The 24,354-nt window shown below is 31.9% G+C and overlaps 1 protein-coding gene and 2 long non-coding RNA genes across 12 annotated transcripts; 1 reads left to right on the forward strand and 2 right to left on the reverse strand.

Moving 5' to 3' along the window:
• Positions 1-92: 92 nt before the first annotated feature.
• On the reverse strand, positions 93-16,399 carry LOC100647777 (sporulation-specific protein 15). Of its 10 annotated transcripts, none has more exons than XM_012310990.3 (9): positions 14,764-14,852; positions 7,668-8,102; positions 5,596-5,818; positions 3,652-3,788; positions 3,226-3,447; positions 2,926-3,108; positions 2,734-2,850; positions 2,392-2,593; positions 93-1,963 (listed from the first exon to the last, which is right to left on the reverse strand). In XM_012310990.3, exons 2-9 carry the CDS (start codon positions 7,794-7,796, stop codon positions 1,920-1,922), a joined length of 1,257 nt encoding a protein of 418 aa, XP_012166380.1. In that variant the 5' UTR covers positions 7,797-8,102; positions 14,764-14,852; the 3' UTR covers positions 93-1,919. The 10 variants fall into 10 exon arrangements, with proteins under 10 accessions (XP_012166380.1, XP_012166383.1, XP_003397079.1 ...); XM_012310993.3 differs by having other exon boundaries at positions 7,668-8,010; positions 14,603-14,848; XM_003397031.4 differs by having other exon boundaries at positions 14,603-14,848.
• Positions 9,452-9,817, reverse strand: LOC125385581. Its single transcript, XR_007225014.1, has 2 exons — positions 9,718-9,817; positions 9,452-9,590 (listed from the first exon to the last, which is right to left on the reverse strand). It is a non-coding gene; the product is annotated as an uncharacterized LOC125385581 (long non-coding RNA).
• Positions 16,400-16,542: 143 nt separating the features above from the next.
• Positions 16,543-23,856, forward strand: LOC105665988. The gene is made up of 4 exons (XR_001098919.3): positions 16,543-17,172; positions 18,786-19,065; positions 19,122-19,269; positions 19,776-23,856. It is a non-coding gene; the product is annotated as an uncharacterized LOC105665988 (long non-coding RNA).
• Positions 23,857-24,354: the final 498 nt, after the last annotated feature.

The following is a 24,354-nucleotide window of genomic DNA, read 5'->3' on the forward strand; positions in this document are numbered from 1 at the left end:
TATTTGACAGAATTTCATAATAAAAATGCTATAAACTTCTCGAGCAATCTGATATAAACTAGCAACAGGAAATAGAGAAAAGAACAGCATAATTGAATCTGAATAATCAATTCTTTATTCACACATCGACGTATTGTCGTTTATACGCGTTGTTTTTCTCTTTATGCATTCATAAAAATTTCATACAACTTTTTCACGCGATTCGTCATTATTATTCCTTTTTTACCTTCCATTTCCACCTGTGAATAGGTTGTTTCATTCTTCGCTAAACTGGACGAACACTCATTTAGATACGCTATATTCACAATTGCTACAGTCCACCAAAAATGGCTACGCGCGGAAAATCATTATACAACATTCAAACGCAGAGAAAAGTCGAAACTTAGTGTGTATTACCTCTTATATAACACAAATGGATTTAGAGCGCATTTAAAATATAATAACGCTAATTACAAACTGCTTACAGATTACAGTACATTTACATTGTCTCATACAAGGTGATCCATTAAATTACACGTAATTGAACGTACCTCGAAAATACGTTCGAAAGAAATCAAGATGGACGGTAAAACATTAGATATAGTGGCTCATGAGATGTACTTGTACATTTATAGAAATATTTGATGTATTATGGTGTATTTATGTTATGTGTATTATACTAAACATTTTGAATATAATCATGATAGTTGGATCTCATGGTAGTGATAATGAGATATCAAAATGTTTTATAATACACATAATATGTACATAAAAATATTTCGTGATGAATGTTCAAATATCTTCGTGAGCCACTGTATGTAGATTAAAATATAAAAATGTTAAGACTCTTTCAAGATACTGTTTAAAAAATCTAAATGGCCTTAAAATATTCTTCGCATATACCTACTTATTTACTTTAAGAATAGTTTAACATCATCTGTAAGTTCCTTTTCTTATAAATAAAATTAAAAATGATAAAAATGATCACCCTGCACAGGAAAATAAACAAACATGAAAGTACAACATTACCATTTTGCTATACTTTTCTGTTTAGGTTGAATAAAAATCCTACACAATGCGTTTTGTTCACTATATACTGGCTAAACAAACTTTCTGGTGAGGCATGGACAGTACACTTCCACCATACTTTTAGTTTTGAACACTTTGTACAATATGTCATTACTAAAAAGATGAATAATCTATGAATAAATGAAAACAAAATCAATCGTTAACGTGTAGAATGTTCGCAGATTGTTGAATCTCTCTAACATTTGGCAAATCGATAGACTATGCTGCGCTATAAATAGTAGAAGAGTAGAAAACTTTATTGCGAATTAGTGGACATCGTAGTATGGATATACGCCTTCTAAATTTTTTATTTCTTCTTTTTTTTGGCTTATTTTCTTTTTATACCTCCTTTTTGTTTCCTCGTCTATGTTTTGTAACGCAAGAACAAGTGTAAACGCTCTTTGTACTTTTTCGATGGTGTATCTGAATAGATTCAGGTAGCCGCATTACAGGCCGTGGCGTGCTTTAAAAATTGGCATTTGTCACATGGTATTCGACCTGGACAGTACGTACTAGACGATTCAACGTATATCTTATTGCTCTTTTATAAATAGCTCTCAGTTTTCAGACATTATCTTTTTTTTCTTCTTCTTCTTTTATTTAACAGGATAATCCACTTAAATATCTTCGTAGATCATTCTGTGCACACTTAGGGACAGAAACTAAGAGAGATCACATGATTCAGGTCATAAGTATTTACCTCTCTATATACATGGAATTTCTCAACGTACTTAATTTATTTAATATTTACACATACACACGCGCAATGTCTCTTTATGTTCTTCCTAGGAAACAGCTGATTCGCTTTTACTATCGTACAAGATGAAAGCTCGCTCGAACATCACCATATTACAAATTCCTTTAGAAACATTTTACGGATTTGACCTCAGGCGTTTCGACGGCGCCTCATTTGATACTGAAAAATAAAAAGAATTTGTTTAATGCTTGTTAGTTTATTATTATATTCCATTACGATCCATGTATGGAGACTTTATCAATTCTATTATTACCTAGGAATTCGAAAATTTATTCGTTATTTTTCGAGGATTCGAAAATTTTGCCATTATACTTTTATTTCAATAATCTTTTATGTTAATATCCTACAAAATTTTGCAAATTTTTTACAATATTGCGAAAATGTAACATTCTACAATAAGTAAAACCAAAATTAAAATAAAAGAAATGTGTTCATTACATGTGAATTTTCCATAAATAGAAGGATACATAGGAACACGGATACATATATACGTCTAACAGAGAAATCAAATATTTGTTGTTTCGTCTGCACGAGCAGACGTTTGCTTTTCAAGTCAAGGTCCAAGGCGGTTGAACGAAAGAACTTACCTAACACACTGCGATCTTGTTCCGTGGTCGCGACGTCACCGATCGACTCCTCCAAAATCTTCGTCTTGATCAACCTTTGGGTCTGGATATCCGGTATCGCCGCCAATATCAAGCTCGTTGAATTTTTTAAACTATCGTACGATTGTTCTAATTGCTTCATTTTCTTGCTAATTTCGTCGTTAGCTGTGTGAATTTCTTTCACCTACAAAATTTATAAATTTATAAAATGATACAAATATTTTCTCCAAAAAAATAATCTTTAATAAAGAATCTCTCTGCAAAGGTTATCTGACAAGTTATATTAGGTAATTATTTTTTAGATCATATGGAACGTAAACGTACTTGAATATCCAGTTCCTTAACAGATTGTAGTATGGTAGTCTTCACACACTCTCTTTCTAAGGATATCACCTTCATGCTAACATTTTGAGTGGTTTCCTGAAGCAATACCAGTTTGTCCTGCGAAACATATCACATTTTTCAATCAGTGAGCACATCACAACTTTCATCTTTTATAAATTCTCAAACATTTACATGATCTTTCTTCTGATCTTCTGCCACCCATTGCACAGCTCTCGACAATGTTTCATTGATGTCCATCAATTTATCAGATAAATGTATGATTGTTGCATTCAATTGTTCAGTCTTTATCTTTGTCTCATTTGTAATCAATATCTGAGGCTTTTGTGTAATATTTGACAATTCTGTTACTGTGTTCTATAATAAAAAGAAATGAAAAATAACTTTTTAAATTCTATTCTTGATATAGAAGTAGATAGCAAATAGACTTCAGATTTTTATGCATTTATGGAAAATTTTAATGAGAATATGAACCTTGATACTGGTAACATTCTGTTGTATTGTTGTTTGGACATCTTGTATCCTAGCATTTGATTCTTTCAATGTTGTTACTGTGCTACTCAGATCTTGTATTTGGCTCCCAAATGATACCACACTACTGGAAAGGTCCTTCAAATCTCCCTGCACTTTAAATAATGCTGGGCCCTCGTTGAACCAACCTTTTGCATGATGCATAATACGTTGAATAAGTGCTAGCTGTAAATAAATTTTCGTGTAAAAATAAATCACTTATTATACCATACAGCATATTAATAATTTTTCTATATAAATTAAGAGCATTTAATATATTTATTAATGAAAAATTAGTAATCATTATTGAATATCATTTTTTTTATTTTCAAGAAAAAAATTTTTATGTTGAGAAATTACACTTAAGAAATTCGAGCATCATGAAATTACCTGCGTTGTAAAATTATTGATTTGAAGTTTGAGATCTGATAAATGAGTAAAGATAATGCTCTGGTTGTTCTGAAGATCTCTCGACAGAGAGTGACATTTTTGCAGAGCATCGGGAACACCTTCGCTACCGGCTATAACTGCAATGTAAATGATATCTTGTTTTTTCTTTTCCTCGTTTCGATACGAGTATTTATACGTGATACAATAATTCCAGAATCGATAAAATCTTATCGAATGTTTTAACCAGAAACAAAGAGGTACGATGAGTAAACATATTCGAATCGTAATCTATTTGTTTCCTACTGGAATCAGTCTTAAAGACATAGGTCTTAAAGACAAAGGCCTGTGAGGATTAAAATAAATAAACTTCATCAAATACTTGAAATATCATTGATTATGAATTTATATTCATTGCGAAAGCAAATAAAACAATGTTTAAAGTCGAGTTGTAATAAGAATACTTGAACAATAAGAAACTTCGGAGAATTCTTAGTTGAACGTAGGTGATATCGAAATAATTTAATATGTATTTATTTAAAGTAGATAAGTATTGATACCAACTTAAAATTTCTTGGTACACCAACAACTCTAATATCAACTTTAAAATATCTCAGTATTGGAATATCGGCTTTATGTTAACTTAAGAATTACTTTTCTTGACGTGCACCGCAATTATCCTCAAAGACCTGGCAGAGAATAGTTCGAATAATTTCTACCAATCAACACCAAGTACATAATCCAATATTTGTCAACATATCGGACTGACGATCTCGTTCGCTTAAGCATATTACTATACGACCATGATCGTCGCATTATAAGCGAATTACATACTTAGCGTCAGACTAAAGGCCTTATTTTATAAATACCTTTGAGCCACAAATTAACATAATCAGTTAAAAAGGAAACTAAAGTAAAAGAAGCATAAAAATGAAAGAAGAAAAAAGAAGTTACAAGACGCATTTCTATTCTGGAACTCGATTATATGGGGATCGATTCACGTAACAACGTGATTGCATTTATAAAAAAAAAAAAAAAATAAAAATAAAACGAAAGATAAAAGAAGTGTTCTTGGCTTTCAAGTGAGAAGAATTTAATTAAACTCTTCACCTTGAATTCTTTCCCTTTTCAATTAAAGTTCTTCTTCATTTCTCGAATTATTATTGAATCAATTACTGTATTACTCAATCTGTATTATTGGATCGTAAGTGACTCGTATAACAGTTTGGGTAGAGTTATATAATTTAAGAATAATCTACTTTAACCCCTCAGTTTATATCATTAGATTATAGATGATTATAGTAGTTTAAATTAGATTTAAGTCAGGGTTATTAATTTCAATTAATTGTACGACATTTAATTTTAATTTAAATTCTATATCTTACTTGATGGATTTCATTAACAATTTTCATGATGTAAAATACAAAATATAAATTACAATAACATTACTCTAACCGACCTAATTGGTAAGCGTATGAAATTAATTTGAATGATGGACCTATGAAAGAACTTCTTTTTCGTATTTATTACATAAAATAGATACAGTAGATAATGTATAGATATACATTAGATAAGATATAACACGTGAATTATACTATAAATCAAGTTTTTTTTTGGCTGTGAAGCCGAAGTAAAGAAATATGTATATAAATAATATAAATTAAGATTAAGTACTTACTCCAACTTTCTGTAAGCTCTTAACTTAATTTTAGCTTCGAATTAAAATAAAATATCTTTTTTCAGGTATTCAATGTTTAATTTGTATTCTGTGTTTTATGTAATAAGGACCATGGAATCGTGTTTATTATGCAAAATATAGAATCTAAATTAAAACGAAATACCCTATATATACGTAAATCCTTAATTCAATTCTAACTTGGATCTAAAATAAAGTATTTCTTTTTTTAGAAGTCTCTCTGGTGAGCGTTCTTCAAAGATGCAATATACCTTGGTCCAGTTCGGTCCGTAGAGCAGTAAGTTGCTGACGAACGTCGATGAACAGCCAAATTAAACTAGCGGTTGCTAATACAGAGGCACAAGCCAGAAAGGCACTACAAGCTTTAAAAAATCCAGGACAAGCTCGACTTCGTCTGCCTCTGCATTTGCGGCCATTTCTAGTCGATATATTCCAGTATTCCGACCGTTCGTCGCTGCTATCTGATAGTAACTCCTAGAAATTGTTAGGATGATCAGTCCCAGTCTGTCCAAACTGTCCAGACTGTTTTCCAAACCTTTTTCCTTGACGTTTATTTCTTACAAAATCTCCTCGTATTTATACTATTTCAAAACGTCTCTATAATTTTTTAAATGATTTATTCATTTATTTTGTAATCTGTTTTTAATTTAATTTTGTTTTTCTTTTAAGCCTGTTTATTTAAAATGTTGGCAAGTTACAATACATATCTGTTCTTTGAGATGGAAATATTTCTTCCAATGTTTCATGATCAAAGCAAGATGTTGAAGTAAGGTTTAATTTTGATACCAAAATAAAATGTTAGGTTCTTAATCCAGATATTGTTAAATTTTGTTCTTTTTTATGATAGTTTTCAATATAATGTCATTTCTTTTTCATTCATGATTTAAAGTAAATATAATAATTAAATACTTGTTTTAGGTACCATTTGTTATTCCAACTGTCCAAATAAGAAAATAACCTTCTGAAAGAATGATAGACGTATCGTGGTCAATCAAAAGGTCAATTGAGTTGAATAAGATAATATGGATAAGAAAATATATAGCTATAACATATACGCATTGCATACAGTTGTATAAGATGCAATTTATAGTCGTTTTAGATTGATTGTTGAAAAGAAAATTAAAAAACAAAATTTACGATTATTTAATTTTATACAGAAAAAGAAGTAACATAAAGGATGAATGAATCAAGATGAATACTTAGAGTATTGAGTACTTAGAACAATTATTCACATAATATTAACAAGATTAAACATTTGATATTTAGTGTTATACATAAAGTAACAAAGAAAAGCCAATTAGAAGCAAACAGAATAAAGGTGAAACAGTCAGAAAATGTGCCAATTAGATAAAATCCTGTACTACTTGTCCATAAACTCTATATTCTCTCTAATCCTCTTACATATAAGTCTCTTATCCACTCTCTGCTTACTGTTAGTACAAACTTTTCCACGAAACAGCAGTTCATACATTATTAATACCACCTATTGTATGGTCCATATAATATTATACCCAATGTAAATATTATTGATGTTATATTATATATTATTATTGATGTATATTATCATACATATTGTCATATTACACATACTTTTCATAATTGTTTCATACATTTCACATTTTACAAATTAATCAAATCGTGAATATTCTGTATTTCCATTGAGAACATTTCCAATTTCAGTTTGGTAAAATTTCAGATTTATCCAGAAATTTTCACTAAGTATCTCTTGCTATACCTTAAGTCGCCATCTTATTCGCAGTTTATCCAAAACATGAAATATTATATAAGTATTTATATTTGTTTTCACTAATTGTTATAAACTACTTAAAATAAGAAATTATATTAAGCAATACATATTTCCATTTCAAGCTTCGAAATTTCGTATTTGTTCCAAAACTTTCGTCGGTCTAATTAGTTATTTTCTGATTCAATCAAAGCGCGAAATAATTTATGAATATGTTTTAACTTTAAAGAAATGTCAAGTGTTATAGATTTAAGAAATTTAAAAAACGAAGTTTTGAAAGGTATTTTATTCTTATCGGAAAACGCCTCTAGCATTTAAACAGAAATACAATTCTGAATTTAAAAAAAACATTTTCCTAAAAAGGCTTCCATTTACAAGAAGGTTTACAAACGGTAATCACTTTATAAAGATTATTTCATTCTTATTAAAAATCATCTTATTACCTAAACGCATATACAGGTCTTAGATTTCAAAATACATTTCCTCTGAAAATCTAAATTTTTACAAATTCGAACAATTTTACAAAGGATTCCATCTCATTTCAGAGAAGATTTTTGGTCACGGTCAATCGATACGTACTTGAGAGCTACGTTTTCCGGAACTCCGGCGGGAAACAATATGCGGAGGCGCCAAGGCATCGAGCTCCTTTCGTTTCTTCATCTTCTTCGTCGGCTGACGAAGGGGCACTGTCACCGCCACTGAGTCCATCTCAAGCAACGCCGAACCGCCTATCTTCGTTTCGTTTCACGCGAGCTTGTCGCGCACGAGGAGACCCTTCTTTTTTTTCTTTCTTTATTTTTCTATACTTCTTTATCAACCTTTGCACGATACACACACGTTGATAATCGTTCGCAGCAGGTTCATTTCCGTGCTTAAAATTCGGTCGCGTTTTCACCGTTTCAAGCTGCTAGGACGCGACGATCTATAATTTACAGCTCTGTGATCATATTTTTCCGATCCTATCGTTTCCGCGAATAGAATATTCATTGGTATCGTATCGCGTGATCATTTCCTCTAAAAACAGTTGAGTTTGCACATCAAGATGTATGTTTCGACCCGTTCCATTTTTTTTTGTTTGAAATATTGCATAGTATTTTTATAACGGAACAGTTTTATGAGAAACAACTAGAATGAATTTTAAAAATTTGGGGAAACTAGACAATAGCGTAATAGCTTCTTCTAACTCTTTGAGTATTTAGCATTCTCATTATATGTCCTATGACTGTGAATTCATTAATTATTTAATAATTTACAATTATCTAAATGTATGTTTGTTAAAATTAAGAGAATTGTACAGTGCATTTGCAAATATTCTCAATTTTTCAATCATTGAGAAATTCGTTTACTGCACAGACCACCTCTGCCTTTTCAAAATTTATATTCCTAGACTTTTCTCAACATCTGGATATCCAAACAGTCTTGGAAAGATTCTATATTCCCATTATTTCTTCAGCTCCTCTATTGTTCAAAAATTCTTTCATCGGGAGAACAATCGATCATAGTCAAGCTTTTAAAAATCTGTCAACGATTTCTTCAGCATATCACAAAATCGATCGATTGATCGGGATGCTACAACAGCAAGGGACCGGCCCTCGAATGGTACGAAAAGAGGTCAGGAGGAACAAAAGCACCAGAAAGGCGACCGGCAAACAGAACCTCGACTAGCTAAGAAAAAACGAGGAACAGCAAGAAAGAAGAAAGGAAAAACGGAAAAAAAAGGAAAGAGCATAAAAAAAAAATGGGCACAAGGTACGATAACGTGACCACAATGATCGTAAACAATTTAAGTGTATCAGTCGAAATTGTTCAAGGTAATCGACTCGTTAGATAAGGAAACTCGAATAAAGCACTCGAACGTTATACATATGCGTTGTTAGCAACACAACACTATCAAGTGAAGGACTATCGAACTTTAGCAAATTGAATTTTACACATCCTCCAATATTAATTTTAAAATTCAATGCGAGGTAAAATAATCTAAAATAATCTAAATATTTATGTAGATTATGTATAGTTTAAGTAGTTTGCAATTTTTTGTTGTTGTTAAAATGTTTGTAATTATTAGTGGCTGATTATAAATGTGCCTTAATACTGATTTATTAAAGAAAATTGAAACTGCAATTAAAGTAAAGTATGAATTTTAATCATATAAGATGTGATGCAGAATTAATATATGTGCATTATAAATTAATGTTTAGATTTACATAGATTATGAGTATTACGTAGATTATTAATGATTTCTTAAGTATAATGCAACTGGTATCTATAGCACTATTTAGACAGAACATTGCCTAAAGCAAAGTATAAACTCACAATTTTATGAATACGTTATTTTATCTTACGGGCACTTTTTTCCTCGGTTGTAAAGATAAAAAATCTTCGCTTAAACGAATTCAATAATTCTGGAGATAATTGAAGTTAAACTATGGCTACGACGACGCCATAACACCAAGCACTCCAACTCCTCAACCCACGAGCATCGACCGGAAACCGCCAGTGGAACTAAACCAGATGGAAGGAAACTTATGATAAAACTCGAAGAATTCCTGCGTCATATTCTACCGAATCGTATCTTTCTATTGTTAAAAAATTTTTTAATTTATAAAAAATATGAAAGAATCATTATTACTATTTCTCACATCAATTGTGTGCCAAAGACTTTCTTAAAACACGAGTCTTTCTCTAGGTTGAAACTAAAATAAGATTGGGACATAACAAATTCGAAACGAAACTCAATAGAATATTAAAAAACCTCTGTCAATCGAAAAGGACATAGTAAATCTTACACTATGAATCGTCACTATTTATTTACTTATAGATATATCGTCGTCATTGTATTACAAAACTTAGGATTCGCAATTGATCACTGTCATGGACAAAGAAAGGCGTGATGGAACAAGAGGAATCGCGTCACGAACCGAACATCACCACGAAACGTTTCATACTGCGGGTTCTCTTATCATCGTCTGCCCGTCGTACCTGACAACGTATACAGGTAACATCCGTACGAATACACTACCACATGAATGAACATCGTTCTGAGTACATATTTGTGCAGGTATATACATTCATACAAAAGCAAATTGAACGCGCGTGATCGTGTATCTAGCGAGAAAGAATGGAGAACAATGGACCAGATGTGGTTGTCGTCGAGTTATGATGGTTATTTTACTGTTATAGTAAAGAAACTTTTTAATAATGCTTATAATTGGATGTGTTGTTTGGTATCGACTGCGTTGTAATGGAATCTTTGTTTTAAATGACAATCCAGTCGATCGCTCGTTTGATTTTAAAATTATGTTTGATTTTAAAAGTATGTTTGAAGAATGTAAGGAAGTTGAAGTATATTTAGTTTTTAATCTATACTTTTGTTTAGAAACAATAATTGAAATCGTGTATTTATACCTTTTATCTTTATTTTAACCTTTATTTCCGCAAATGAATAACTTGTTCTTAGAGAACTTTTAAATTGTATGACATTACAGAGGGTCAAGTCAAGACCTTGCTATAATATGGAAATCGTTACAGATGTACTGTTGTTATACATATGCAGAGAGTTATAAACGTATTAACCTTCAATCGGTCATAAGTTCGCTTAGAGAAGCGTAAATTATTAAATTATTAATAAAAGTTATTACAATTTCTAAATTGTAGAATATTTAATTTCATACATATTGTAGCTTTTATTTCATTAATTGTATATTTTCGTTGTATTAAATATATAATATAAAATAAAAATACATGTAAGAGAAAATATGTCGAATTAGAAAGCTATTAGTGTCATCAATGATCCAAAGATGATAGAAAGTTACTAAAATACAACACTACAATAATAAGCAAGCGAGAAATAAGCTTTATAAAATATAATTATATGAATACGTGTTTGTAAGTAAAAAAAAAATCTTCAAGAAAATAAGTAAAAATAATACGTATTACGTTATACTCCCAGTAATCTGCTTCATAAATATTTCATACAAAATAGGTTGGACTTGGTGGAAAAAATATCCTAACGATTCTATTTACATAAAAAACTGCTAATAAATTAAACTTGATCACTCACACAACCTATTAACTGGTAGATCTGGATGGGAAAGTGGAAAATGAATTTTCCATGAAGACATGAAGTTGAAAAAATATTCTTATTTTATATCTGTTGGAAGTTTAGATAATAGCGATTGGTATCCGACTTTAATTAACTGTAAGTACTTCTCACATATCAGAATGTCGGTTTAATAAACGTTTTATGACGCCATTAGGTTTCTTCACTGTGCACCTTATCTACAAATTGGACAATAAAACAAGGGAACGAAAGACAAATGATTCAGTACATGTTTGGAATGTTTCTGAGCAGAAACTGGCGCTTATGAGATAAAGATAAGGGAAAACTAAGTATTCGATAAAAATTTGTTCGGATCTCTATAATTTAATGTGATTTAAAAGTTTCATACTTTTGCATCTATATTCTACTATTTTCTACGTTTTTATCATTATATCATTGAATTTCAAGCGGGCAATTTATTTGTAACACTTGTAAATTGCTATGTATTTTCTTTGTGGAAATAAAAGATATAATCGATAGTATCTTTTTTCTTGCAGTTAGCAAGGAGACATCCGGATACAGAGGAATGCAAAAAAAAATGGAAGACAGAGAAACAATAAACGAGATGGAAAAAGAGAAAATATAAAAATATAGAACTTTGATACTGCAAGAGTGAAAGATCTCGAGTAAAGAATGGAATTTCAAAAGAAATCATGAAAACAAACAAAATATTATAATTTTCAATCAAGTAAAAAGTAAAAAAAATCAAAAAATATATACTTCACAAGAATATGTAACCTTGAACAAATGAAAGCTCCATAAAAGGAACAAAACTTCGATAGAACAATAATTAATGTGGTATAGAATGTTCAATGATTTCGCCTAAAGAATAGAATCCTCGCGAGAATTCCATTCGGAAATAGAATTCTCTTTAAAAAAAGAGAGAAAAAGAAGGGGATACTATAAAAATAGAAATTTCGTCAAAGAGAGATTATAGAAAAAATATTGGATCAAAAATAAAACTATAACAAAATAATAGAATACTTCTATTTAGAGTGTCTCAGTAATGATAACATTGAAAAGGACTACAGAAATAAAAATTTTCAAAAAAAAAAATTATGGTCTTTAAAAGTAGATTGTAATAATAAAACTCTTATATTTAAAGTATCTCACTAATCGTGGTACAATTGTAAAAGACTTTGTAAGATTAGTCCTTTCTCCAACGAGAAATTATAGAATTCTTAAAAGTAGCAATGCTGAATCAAAAAATGGATATCTCTACTAATATCCAAAATGACCCATGAAACTTCTGATTTCATACACCTCTTAAAAGTCTCCAATTTCGCGAAAGTCGAGCACGCATGACTTCACGGTAACATGCAACGAGCGACACAAATATCATCGCGGTACTCGTGATTAGCAGCAATCGACGACGCGACTTAATCACGTTGCGCCGCTGCCATCTCAGATTACGTTTGCACAACAGTGCAAAACATTCAAATGAAAAATCGAACGTTTCATTGGTTTCTATCCAACTTTTTTGTTTTTTATTCTTTATTTTTTCTCTCTCTCTATCGATCGAAGAGGAATTTTCTTGATGATATTGCTCAATTTCGAGTAAATCTTACGACATATTATTCATAGGCTAGACTAAGAATATATTATCAACTAAAAATCGATTAGGATAATTGATCCGGGACGATAAACTCGATTTTTTTGGATAATTATGCACCTATATCGAAATCTTTTTAAATTAGTAGTACAGTAATTGTTTCATTAATTAATAGTTTTTCTTAACTTTTAGTTCTATTATCTTATCTTGCTGTAATGGAAAACTTTTAACGAATCTATTTTAAAGTTTTTAGAAATAGCCACTCAAAAATAATTCGTAAAAATAGTAACTAAACTGCGAATGTTCATACGTTTATAGGAAATTTGAAATGGCAAAAATTCATAAAAAGCATATGATACGCTAAAATAAATAGAATATTCAAAGTTTGATACGTTATAATATATAGTTAATGAAACTAATTTCTTTAGTCATATATATAAAAAAAATTAATTTGTAATTGACGATGTAATAAAATTATCAATTACTATTTTAATTTCCTATGTTGCTTTAAATACTTGTTCGTTATATTTTATTCGAGACATGGAGTCACAACTTACGAATTTCTGCAGTTTTCAACGCCCATATCTTATCAATTCCAGGGCTGTATCAAATAATATGTACAACCTTGTTCGAGGGAATTCTTATAAAAATTTAGAAAGTACATTTTTAAAACAGAAGTTTCATCTACTACGTCATGTATTACTCTAAGTAATTCTAAATGGTTGTGGTTCTATTATTAATTCAATGATAATTACGTTGACAGACGATTAACCGTCTGTCAATATAATGCAATAGTCTATTTGCATCTCCTACATCTCACGACCAATTAATACAAAGTGTAGGTGATACCTTAATTATCTCATGTGATGTAATAATTCACGAATCAGATTCCAAGACAAAGGAAATCGGGAGATCAGTTGGCTCAAAGTCATTTTCTTTCGTTTACAAACAGTTTTACGAAGATTCGTCTTGATTTTATATCAAAACATAATCATAACCTAACCTTTGAAACTAAATCAAAATTTTTTGTAAAATTTTACTCATTTTTAATTGTTGAAATTATAGTGATCTATTTCTTTATTGTTTAGTTATTTAGAAATATTTTTGTATAATATTTTCAAATAATAACGAGAAGTATTCAATTTATATATCATTTCCAATTTTCGATATACACGGAAGTAATTGAATCAACCTGTGGAGTAACATAATTATTTTGACACGTTGTCCAAGCAAATTAAACGATTATGTTTTTGATAAAGCCAATGAGGAAAATAATATAATTATTATAAATACCATTTTCATATCTCTTATGATGGGTATAGTCTTAAATAGCTTCAATTATGATTTCTGTATGAGTAAACAAAAAAAATAACAGACAAACTGACCAAAGTGCAATAGAATAAACGATCAAAGTATATTAAACAGTTCTAACATATAAAATACCGTTAATTATGGCATGTATTTATTGTGTATACACTACTCAACGATACCAATTGAGGATTAACGCGATTTCCTTTAAGGATATGCTTTAAGGACTACGTTACATCTTGTGAAAAATTAGGAAGGAGCAGATATTCTGAAGCGATAGTGTACGTGATTGCAAGTGTTACGTATCCGTCATAGTCGCGGGGGTTACTTAAGCAAATCGACCCCCTCGTATATCCACCCCTATGAGATAGACACAAGACTTTTCGTACGTCACTCTATTAAAGACACTTCTATGTGTTCGTTGGACGATTGGGAATCAATAAAAGAGGAATAGAACCGTGACACCTGTCGACCATCGAACGTTTCAAACACCAAAAACCACGAGCACTTGGTGCATGCGGAACTTGACCTACGTCTGGTATAAATTATACATACGATTCTCTGATCGATTCCCGAGTCACAAACTCCACAATACAGGAACAACAAATCGTACTAACACACGATTTATAACTTAATATACCGCCTTAATAAATTGAGGACTGTTAAATGAATCAACCAGTATTATTTGTTAAATGAAATTATTAAAAGCTACGAACGATAGAATACGAGACGAAGAACGTAGACAACGCCTCTGCTATCTCACCGCGTACCACTCGCGCTGTGCGCAAGATATCGACTGACTGAGGGTTGGTACGCGACCGTGCTCGGTCTATCCTGCTAGGGGTCCCTATGATAACAATTCGCGGTAATAGGGAATTTTGAATTAATACGAAATGGAAGAAACAGAATAAAATAGGAACAAAAGAGAAGGAAAAACAGCAACGCGCGAGATTCGAAAATGTAGAAAAATAGAGCCGTTGTCAGCGATAACGCGACCGATAAGATTCGATAGATATTGATGTGTCACAACTGTAAATGTATATTGAAAAAATGAAATCGCATATCGAATATTATCTAGATTTTGTGCCAAAATTGTAAAAGAGAAATATGGAATTTTTAAATGGAAAAAATAGGAAATATAAATTAAACTGAACTTGAAAACATTAAACATCACAACGTTTAAATTTTACATTAAACGATCAATATTTCGATTGAAGAATAATTTTAGCGGAAGTGAATGAACCGAAATAAAAGTGTTCCTATTTATAACTATTTATATCTTAAACTTTCTTGTCGGATCTTCACTGTCGAATACACTGCTTTATAATGAAAGCCGACCTAAATTTACGATGCTGTTGGAAATAGCAAAGATAGACATTTGTATATTGGAAATTCAAAAATATTCCACCAAAGGAATTTTTACTCGAAAATTTCATAGTATGAATTACATTCACATGAAATATGTATGAAAATTTTATAAATATATGCATTAGTTTAAAATGAATATAATAAAGTTCATAAATTATAAATTAAGTCAAGTTTACTAATATTACTTTACAATAACATTATGATTCTTTGAATTTTTCCCAGTATCAGTTCCAGAATAAAAGCGGCATAAAGCAATTATAATAATTATCAGTCACATTCAATCATCAGTATCAATATGAACTTGACAACACGCATAAATGAAGAATTATGTGTTTACCTGATTTTATAGAGATATCCATCCTTTTAATTTCTCCATATAAAATAACAGCCAGCCAGGACAGTATTATCAACCAAAATGTAATTAGGACCGCTGTCAACCACAATGATATGATCCTCATATCAGACTTGCTACATCCGCAAGAATCAGTCTGCTTTATTTTTGCTGTGGCACTTGATCGATGTTTCCTGTAACATGGTATTATATTTTACACATAATTTACATACTTAGAACTTCCAATTTAATTGAAAGCATATAGGTTTGAAAAACGCGCGTTTTTTCTTACCGTCTAACTTTCTTCTTTCTAGGTGTAAAATCCAAGTCCGATATATCAGAATCACTTTCCGATAACAGATCAAGGAGATTTATGGTTTCTTTGTTGTTCGAATTCTTCATTGTGATCGGAGAATCATAGCACGGGTCATGAAGTTAACAGACGGACGCGAAATCGTATTGACGGCCAGTTCGATAACATAACCTCTCTAATTGAGATATTAGTCATCAAGGAACCTACTTTAGCTAGTAGCTATCTAATATTCACTCTGATTACTTCGACTATATATTACGCAACATGACTTTAGAGTTATTTCTGATTCTCACATATTATTGCTTTGGTACGGTTGCGATCAAACGATCCATCCTCATGCATCTTTCACGACATAACCTACATACATACTACATAACTCGCGCATTCTACCACGCAAGCACGTTTTCTCTTTTTGTATCATTCTGACATCTGGCGGGTAAAGGAATAGATACAGAAAAAGTGCATTTGATGCACGATTTATTGCAATTAAATTTATTGTGTCAGATCGGCTCTATCTTGCATATATTTATTATTTACGCAATTCGCAAATATTGTTTTATTTACTTTATAGTTTAAACTACGCAATATTATCAATTTTCAAAATGCGTATTAACTATGTTTATTAACTGTGATTTTAAAATAATGCCTAATTTAAGCAATTATCGATTAATTTTAATAGATTATAATTTATAAAATTAACAAGGTTCAGTTTCAAATAATTTAATTTGCAATTTCATTAGAAAATATTCCACTTTGTTATATTCTTGCTGTAATTATGAGGAATTATATCCTTATTTAATTTATTTTTTATATATTTTATACAATTTACATGAAACCGATAAAATTGTCAGAAATTTCATTACAATTATAATTATTTTTTTTCAGTTGGGAAAGTAATGATTTCAATTGCTGTTTAATTAGCCTCAAATCTTCGTTTGCTGATAAGCCCTAATAATCTACAAATTTATCGTTAGAATTACTATAAATAATAACTACAAAAAATAACCAAAAATACTGAAATAACCATAAAATAATTATCTTTGTTTCAGTTAAAAACAAGAGAACGTAAAACAATTTATAGCCTCGTGGCGATGGAAAAACAAACCTTGAGAGGTATTTCCTTTCTCTCGATTTTTTTTTAAGTATCCTTTCGTTTAGGGTTTTACTGAACACTTCAGGTTCAACACGTCGAAAGAATAGTCCTTCTAACGCATTAATTAGCGTGCACAGCACGTTACAACGCTTTCCATTGGAGACGGCATCGCATCCGGTAGAAGTTCGGTCAAAAACAATCTACGTGTATCGCATATGACTTCGCTGCAAATTTATCAAAATTTATATCGTTAATTTGATTCACTCTCGACATCCATTGACCTCGATAAGTGAATCTCAACTCATTCTATACTTATTACCAGAAATATACTTTATTACCAGGCCAATAGAACGCATGTTATTTTTATTTAATTGGTATAAAAAAAGATTAAAGTATAATTTAAAGCTTAAAATAACGAACATATACTTTTTAGAGCATATTTAAAATTAAGAATAATCAATTAGATAAAAATATAGTACAACGTTTTTAAAGATGAATTTTATAAAATTCTCAGTGATGTCAGATATCTTTTAAATACTTTCAATCATTTTTTCAAATCTTCAATAGTATTAGATATTTTCTAGATATTTTTAAAGATATTTCCCATGTATCTTTATGTGTTTAGTTGTCGTTTGATATTTATTAAATGGTTGTTGTTAAAATTAGGAGTGAAGACACGATGATTTCTTAATCCTCCTGATGGTTGAAATTTGCGTTGATGTCTGGACGTTCGGCTGGCTGGATGTGACACAGCCGAATTTTGAAAAGCATCAGCTATGCCGACATCTTGCCTTCGAGGCGCCCAGTTAATATTGTGGATACATTCTTCTCGTTGAACACAAAGATTTAAACAGAACACTCAATCACAGAACACTATATTATCTAAGGAATTTGGTTGAGAGAAACCTCTTTCTTTTTCCTATAACTACTTTAAAATTTCAATATTCTAATAAAAAATTAATAAAGATTAAATTATATATTATCAAATATATAATAAAAGATTAGAAAATATGCAAATCTTAATCCTGTGTGTATGTGTGTATGTGTGTGTGTAGATTACTAAACGCTGCATGCTTTTATGAAGAAAATTTAAGAAAGAAAACTTACTGATTATTATGAATGCTGTACTTTGATATTTTGTATGCCTCTCCATATTATGTTTCAGCTTTAAATTAACGATCTACTAAATATTTACTAAAAATAATCCTAAATGTAAAGTATATTTACTCCAATTACTAATTACTTACTTATCATTTTATTAACTATAAACTATTAATTCATATAACTAAGAACAATCTACAAAATTAATAATCACGAACATAAAGTATATCTTCTTCCATCTTCTACAATAATATCCAGCAAACTCCAATTTTGTCCTAAAAAAATCTAAGATACTATTTAATTAATTAATTTAACCAGAAACAATCTCAAGCAAAAAGTATATCTTCTCCAATCTCCTAACACAATGTCCACAAACTCACACTCTTCCTTATAGAATTAAAACCAAACAAAATCAAGTTAAAAATCATCGAAACTTACCAAAAATAGTCTTACCTTAACAAAATAACCAAGGAGACCAATTCCCAAACAAGGAAAATACAATATTCTCCGTAATTGTGTTTTTTTTCTTCAGGTGTGATCTTGATTTTATCCCTCCTGGGTAGTCCATGAAGAGGATGAGCAGTAGAAAGTACAGTTGACGCGTTATTCGAAAGAGACACCTGCACGAGGCTGGAGACTCGCCAAATAACTGATAGCGTGGGCGTCGCGACTTCGAAGACGACGTCGAACGACCAAAGTCGAGAGGGGGTGAAGCTTCCCCGTTCTTCTTGTTCCATTGGTCAGGAACCGATTGTGCGATTCGTGTCTTCCTCCTCTCCGTCTTCTGTTCTTACCGATCGTCCCTATCGCTGGTATTGACGAGTTACCACCTTCCGGTCGACAAGGCGTTAATGAAAATCTTTTCTAGGAGGCAAACTGCGAATTGTTGCACCGATAGAGTCGTCATCAGTTGCTCTGATTTGGAGAGGAAGATTCATGATACCAAGATGATGGACACCTATGATGAGATTTAAGATTCACTTGTGATAGATAAACTATCAATGCACTCAAGGAAAGTAAGAAATTATAATTTCTACAAATTAGAAATAATACGAATTTTAGCGGGTGGTTTTATGATGACGGGACGCGATGTATATTCGATATTAATAAGATTTTTATTAATGGATTGCGGATATTTATTCGTATTTATATTTTTATGAATACAATTAAAATGGAATTTATGTAGAGAATTTTTTCTTTCGTAAATATCATAACGAGTGTTATACTCTTGATATTTTGCATATTTCATATACATTCTACACATTTCTACACCTTTCGATTTCTCCTCCTTCTTTCTAATATAAATATATCAAAATTCGCACTTTTAATAAGCAATCCAACCATCACGATTTTTCAATTATCAAAATCTAAATTCCTGCACGTCGAATTAAAATAAAAAATACTCCTCGCTACTTCGTCTTTGAAAAACCACGTCGAACATTCCAAACAATAATATATCTTTAAACAAACATCCGACAAAAAATAACGCAACTTACGAAATTACAATGATTCGTTCGAGCAGATGAATGGCCACTGAAATCGAAGTTCCGCGTGACCAACCGGAAGTGTGCCCGAAAAGCGAGCGTAAGGTGCCTTTAAGAAGGATAAAAATGTCCTCAGAAGAACTATAAAAAGCGTTCCACGGGTTAGCAGGCTCAATCACGAGCGGAGTATCCCTCGGACCTCTCCGTGACTTCCGGTTCTTGGTAGCGGGCGACGACGCGCGTGTGCCAGCGCGGTGACCGGATATGGCGAAGAACCGACTGACCAAATCGTTCGACGGAGAGCCGCCGCTTCGCGTATCGAGCTTTTCATGCGAATCACGCGTTCTCCTGTACCAAATACCAAGCTCGTATCGGTGACATCATACTCCGCGTTGTATACTTGTGCCAACGTGCACAGGTGAACGCGTGCTAGAGTATACAATTGGATGGAACGATGTCGTCGTTTTCAATCACGAATCTCAGTCCTTTCTTTGCAGTTGCTTCACTTTAATCGTTTAACTTGTTAACTGGACGATGACTGAAAAATCATAATTAGAATTGACTAATTCTGATAATCATGGAATTAATAGTTAACAAAAAGTGTCAATTTTAATTTAATGTAGATACGATATAACGTCGAGTGCAACTTCAAAAGAGTATTGATAATCAGTATTTGAGATTTTTATGCTGTTCTTTTATTTCTTCATACTATGTATTATTACGTTACATTAGTTACATATTCTGTTTTCTATCTTATTTTGTCATTCTTTTCTGATTGTTCAAATTCCATCAGAAACCATCCTAGTTGAATTAATCCCTTATGGATTCAAACGAAACAATCTTTTCTCCATCTATATATCAAACCTGAAATCCTACTAAATAGATAATGACAAGAAAAATTAAGTAAGAAACGAGGGAGTTAACGAGAAAGTTCTATCAATAATATATATCTCGTTTGTAAAATGAAAATTTCAATTGGAGAAAACATTAAACGAAAATCACGAAAACATAAGCAAGCACTTACTATAAAGAAACCAATAACACCTAACATTAATGAATTGCTAAAGCTTTCACTAACGACATTCATGAATTTTAAAATAGAAATTCCGAAGGAGGAAAACGGAAAGTAAAAAATTACGAGAACAAAAGAAGGAAGGAAAAATGCGAAAGATGAGTAGACAGAAGGAGGAAAGTTTACGAAGAAAGTCATCGTAGGGTTCGGTGATTCGTGGCCCATCGAGGTTTCTCTTCTGTTCTTCCTTCGTCACGGTATTTACGTGACGAAGGTGGCAGTAGAGAAGGGAGAAAAAACCAAGAGAAGAATAATTAATCAGTAAGCGAATCACGTACGCGGGGATGCATATATAAGACCATAGAACGTCGTGTACTTACACGAAGGAGCAAAAGGAACGCACGTATGCACGAGCCTGCGTATATACCTTCCATCCGGTTCTGGATAATTCGGATGCCTAATTTTGTCCTCTTAGAAAAGTCGACTGGCGGAAATATAAACTACCGTGAACGAACAAGGAAACGATTTACGATTATGTTCCATTATCCTATATTTTAAATGTTGCACCATCTTTTGTGCTACTTTATGTCAATGTAAAAAAATAAAAAAAGGAACGCATTGGTTTGGGTTGTTTAACTTGTTACATTTTATGTATGTATATTTTTATAGTTAAACATTTTATGATTGTTATAGAATAAGTGAACGACGACGCTTGTTTACGAATATTGGAGATTTGAGACGCTGCAGATTGATGGTAGAAAATATGACAAATTTCGAAAGATATGCTACTAACCGATCATATGATCGGCAAAATCTCGAGAAACACCCTCGCGACTAGATAAAGAAAGAAGCGAAAGGCATAACGAAGAAGGAATCTCGAAGGAAGTAGGCCGTGCAAATGAGGAAGTCTGTCGACCTGCTCTGAAACTAAAAAATCCAACAGTCGCTTGCTAATTGAAGAACAAACAGGCACAGTTCAATCGGAGGTTCTGCAGGAAAAATCGTGACGAAATTTATTTTGACGACTCCATTATGGTACGAAATTTTTACATTTTTGACTTTATAAACCATGGAAACATCAAGGAATTATGGTTCAACATTTGAACTTTCTTAATCTTCCTTTTCCTTTCGCTAAAGGAACAGGTGAATATTCCGATCCAACTTGTATTTATTTGTTACACATAATCGAATGCTTCCTCTTCAAAACTTTTACAAATATGCGTATAAATGTGCAAGGAATGCACGTGGGATATTTAGTATAATTTATATCACGCATACCGATCATTAACGATAACAATTAACCCCAGTTAAGAGGAAGACGATAACGAGTTTCAGCTGGCAGCTTCTCTACCTAACCGTTTTACAAGCAACTCATAATCAACGATACTTTAATTTGCAAGCTCTCGATACATTTATCACCGGCATCCTTAAGTTCATCAAAACTGTCTTACTACCATACAGCTACTAATATCGCGCTCAAAATAACCAAACCACAATGTACCATATAAATACTATTCCAGTCGTTGAATGCCTCCATCTGTTACATAATTTGAGCGTTCAACTGCAACATTTTCGTCTCTAAATGCGCAAAAAGTGACTAAAGGACTAAAGACTTTACATTCTTATGAAGATTACGGAGGAAGTGGTACCTAAATAGAGATCTGTGAATATTATAACGAGCATCTTTATGCAACATCTTTGCACATTCAATTTCACATAAACGAATAGAAATCCGCAGTCTAATGTCTAGAGAGGTACGATAAAAAAGTAAAGAACTAATCTCAAACTTTACCTACCCTTTTATGAATAATTCCACGAGTTCTACTTTCTTTACACTTTCAAAATAAATAATCCAAAATAATCCACGATTTACTAATCGAGCAACTAAAATCGATGAAAAGGAAGTAAGCAACTCGGACCTTACCTCCGTTTCTACAAATAATTCCAAAAGTTCCATTCTTCCAATAAAGGTTGCTCTCAGCCACGCTCTTCGCAGAAAAAAGTCCCTTTAAAATACCGATTTCACCGTGCTTCTTGGTCAATTGAAAGATCCGTTAAACGTCTCACACTTTGCATAGATCTCGTTCGTAATTCGCGATACTCGCGAGATCGGTTGGCACATTCCGTGGAATCGATGGTAAAACCAGCGGAACCGGCAATTACCATTAAAATTACCACGATTCACGAGCGCGACGCAACGAACGAAGGAAAAAAGCATTGTTTCGACCAGCTACGAGCACCGACGAGACTTTTTATCTGAACAATATATCGAGCTCTTTTGCTTATCGCAAAACCGTGACTGATAACTCTTCTCTTTTTCCTTCGTTCTTTTCCTTTACCTTCTTCTTTTTTTTCTTTCTTTAGAACCGCATTTTATCACCGAGTGTAACAGGTAGCTCGTAACACGTTGCGACGAATCAACGAACCTCGTCGCGATTATCGAGCCGTTTTCACGGTTCGTGGCTCGCGAGTCGAACACCACGACCCGTTTGCAGATCAGTGTCGCCTCGACCAGGAAATCGGTCTCGTCTTACAGGATGCCGGTGCGTCAATATTGACACGTTTCTTACGAAACCACCAGAGAAAGAGGAAAGAACGAAGATAAAACGAGAGAAGGGAGGAATTGAGAATTTGGAGAAGTTTTTGGGAGGTGGCAGGATTTCAAGGTCGCTGGGTCTTTGGTAGAGTTCAGGGTCGTTTATGGCGTTGATTGTGATTTAATGTAGGGTAAGGTGATGTGGTATATAGGGTGTTAAAATTGCTTAGCGTTGGATTAGTTAGATTTTTATGTTTGATTCTTTGGGAAGTTAGGAATTTGTAGAAGGGAGAATTGGGATGTTGGTTTGAATCTTATCGTAGATGGGAGTGCAGGAGAATTGTTGAAATAGTTTTTTAATTGAACGTAAAGAATGGTTTATACGTTAAAGATAAATATTTTTGGGTACAGATTAGAATTTGCGCGTAGGTTGCGGATTTCCTTAGTGGAGAAGCGCGCTAAATTTCTTAGGATTAACGAAATTCAATCGCAAGTTTGAAGATTCAAAAATTCTAAAAATTGAGATGTTAAAAATCTTTTATTAAAAATCTTTGAAAATTTAAAAGCGTAACAAACCAAAAATATAATTATTTAAAAAGTTTAAGATTCAACAAAATTTGAAAATTTCCAAAATTTGTGTAATATTTAAAAAGTTCAGGATTAGGAATTTTTTATATTTGTAAATTTAAAAATTGGTTCATCTAAACGTGCGGATATTTGAAAATTTAAAAGTTTAACAATTTTAAATGGAATTTGAAACATTGAGGAAATGTGTGTCAAATGCGTGATTCCATTCAGATAATGGAATTCACCTGGGTGGCATACGTAATCATTGATCACGGAAACAGGAAATTGATACGATCGATCAATGGACAGTGGTAACGATAGGTACTTAACTCCATAATATTATGACCTAACAGTTACGAGAAATTTCCCGTTATCGTTGTAAATTTCCTTACCAATTATACAATTAGACAATTCTTGTTTTATCTGATAAATTCAATAGATATCACAAGTTTATTTCAATATTATTATAATTTAATAAATGTATCAGTAGCATCTAGTTGCA

This window comes from Bombus terrestris, chromosome 8, assembly GCF_910591885.1.
Source record: "Bombus terrestris chromosome 8, iyBomTerr1.2, whole genome shotgun sequence".
Lineage (NCBI taxonomy): Eukaryota > Metazoa > Arthropoda > Insecta > Hymenoptera > Apidae > Bombus > Bombus terrestris.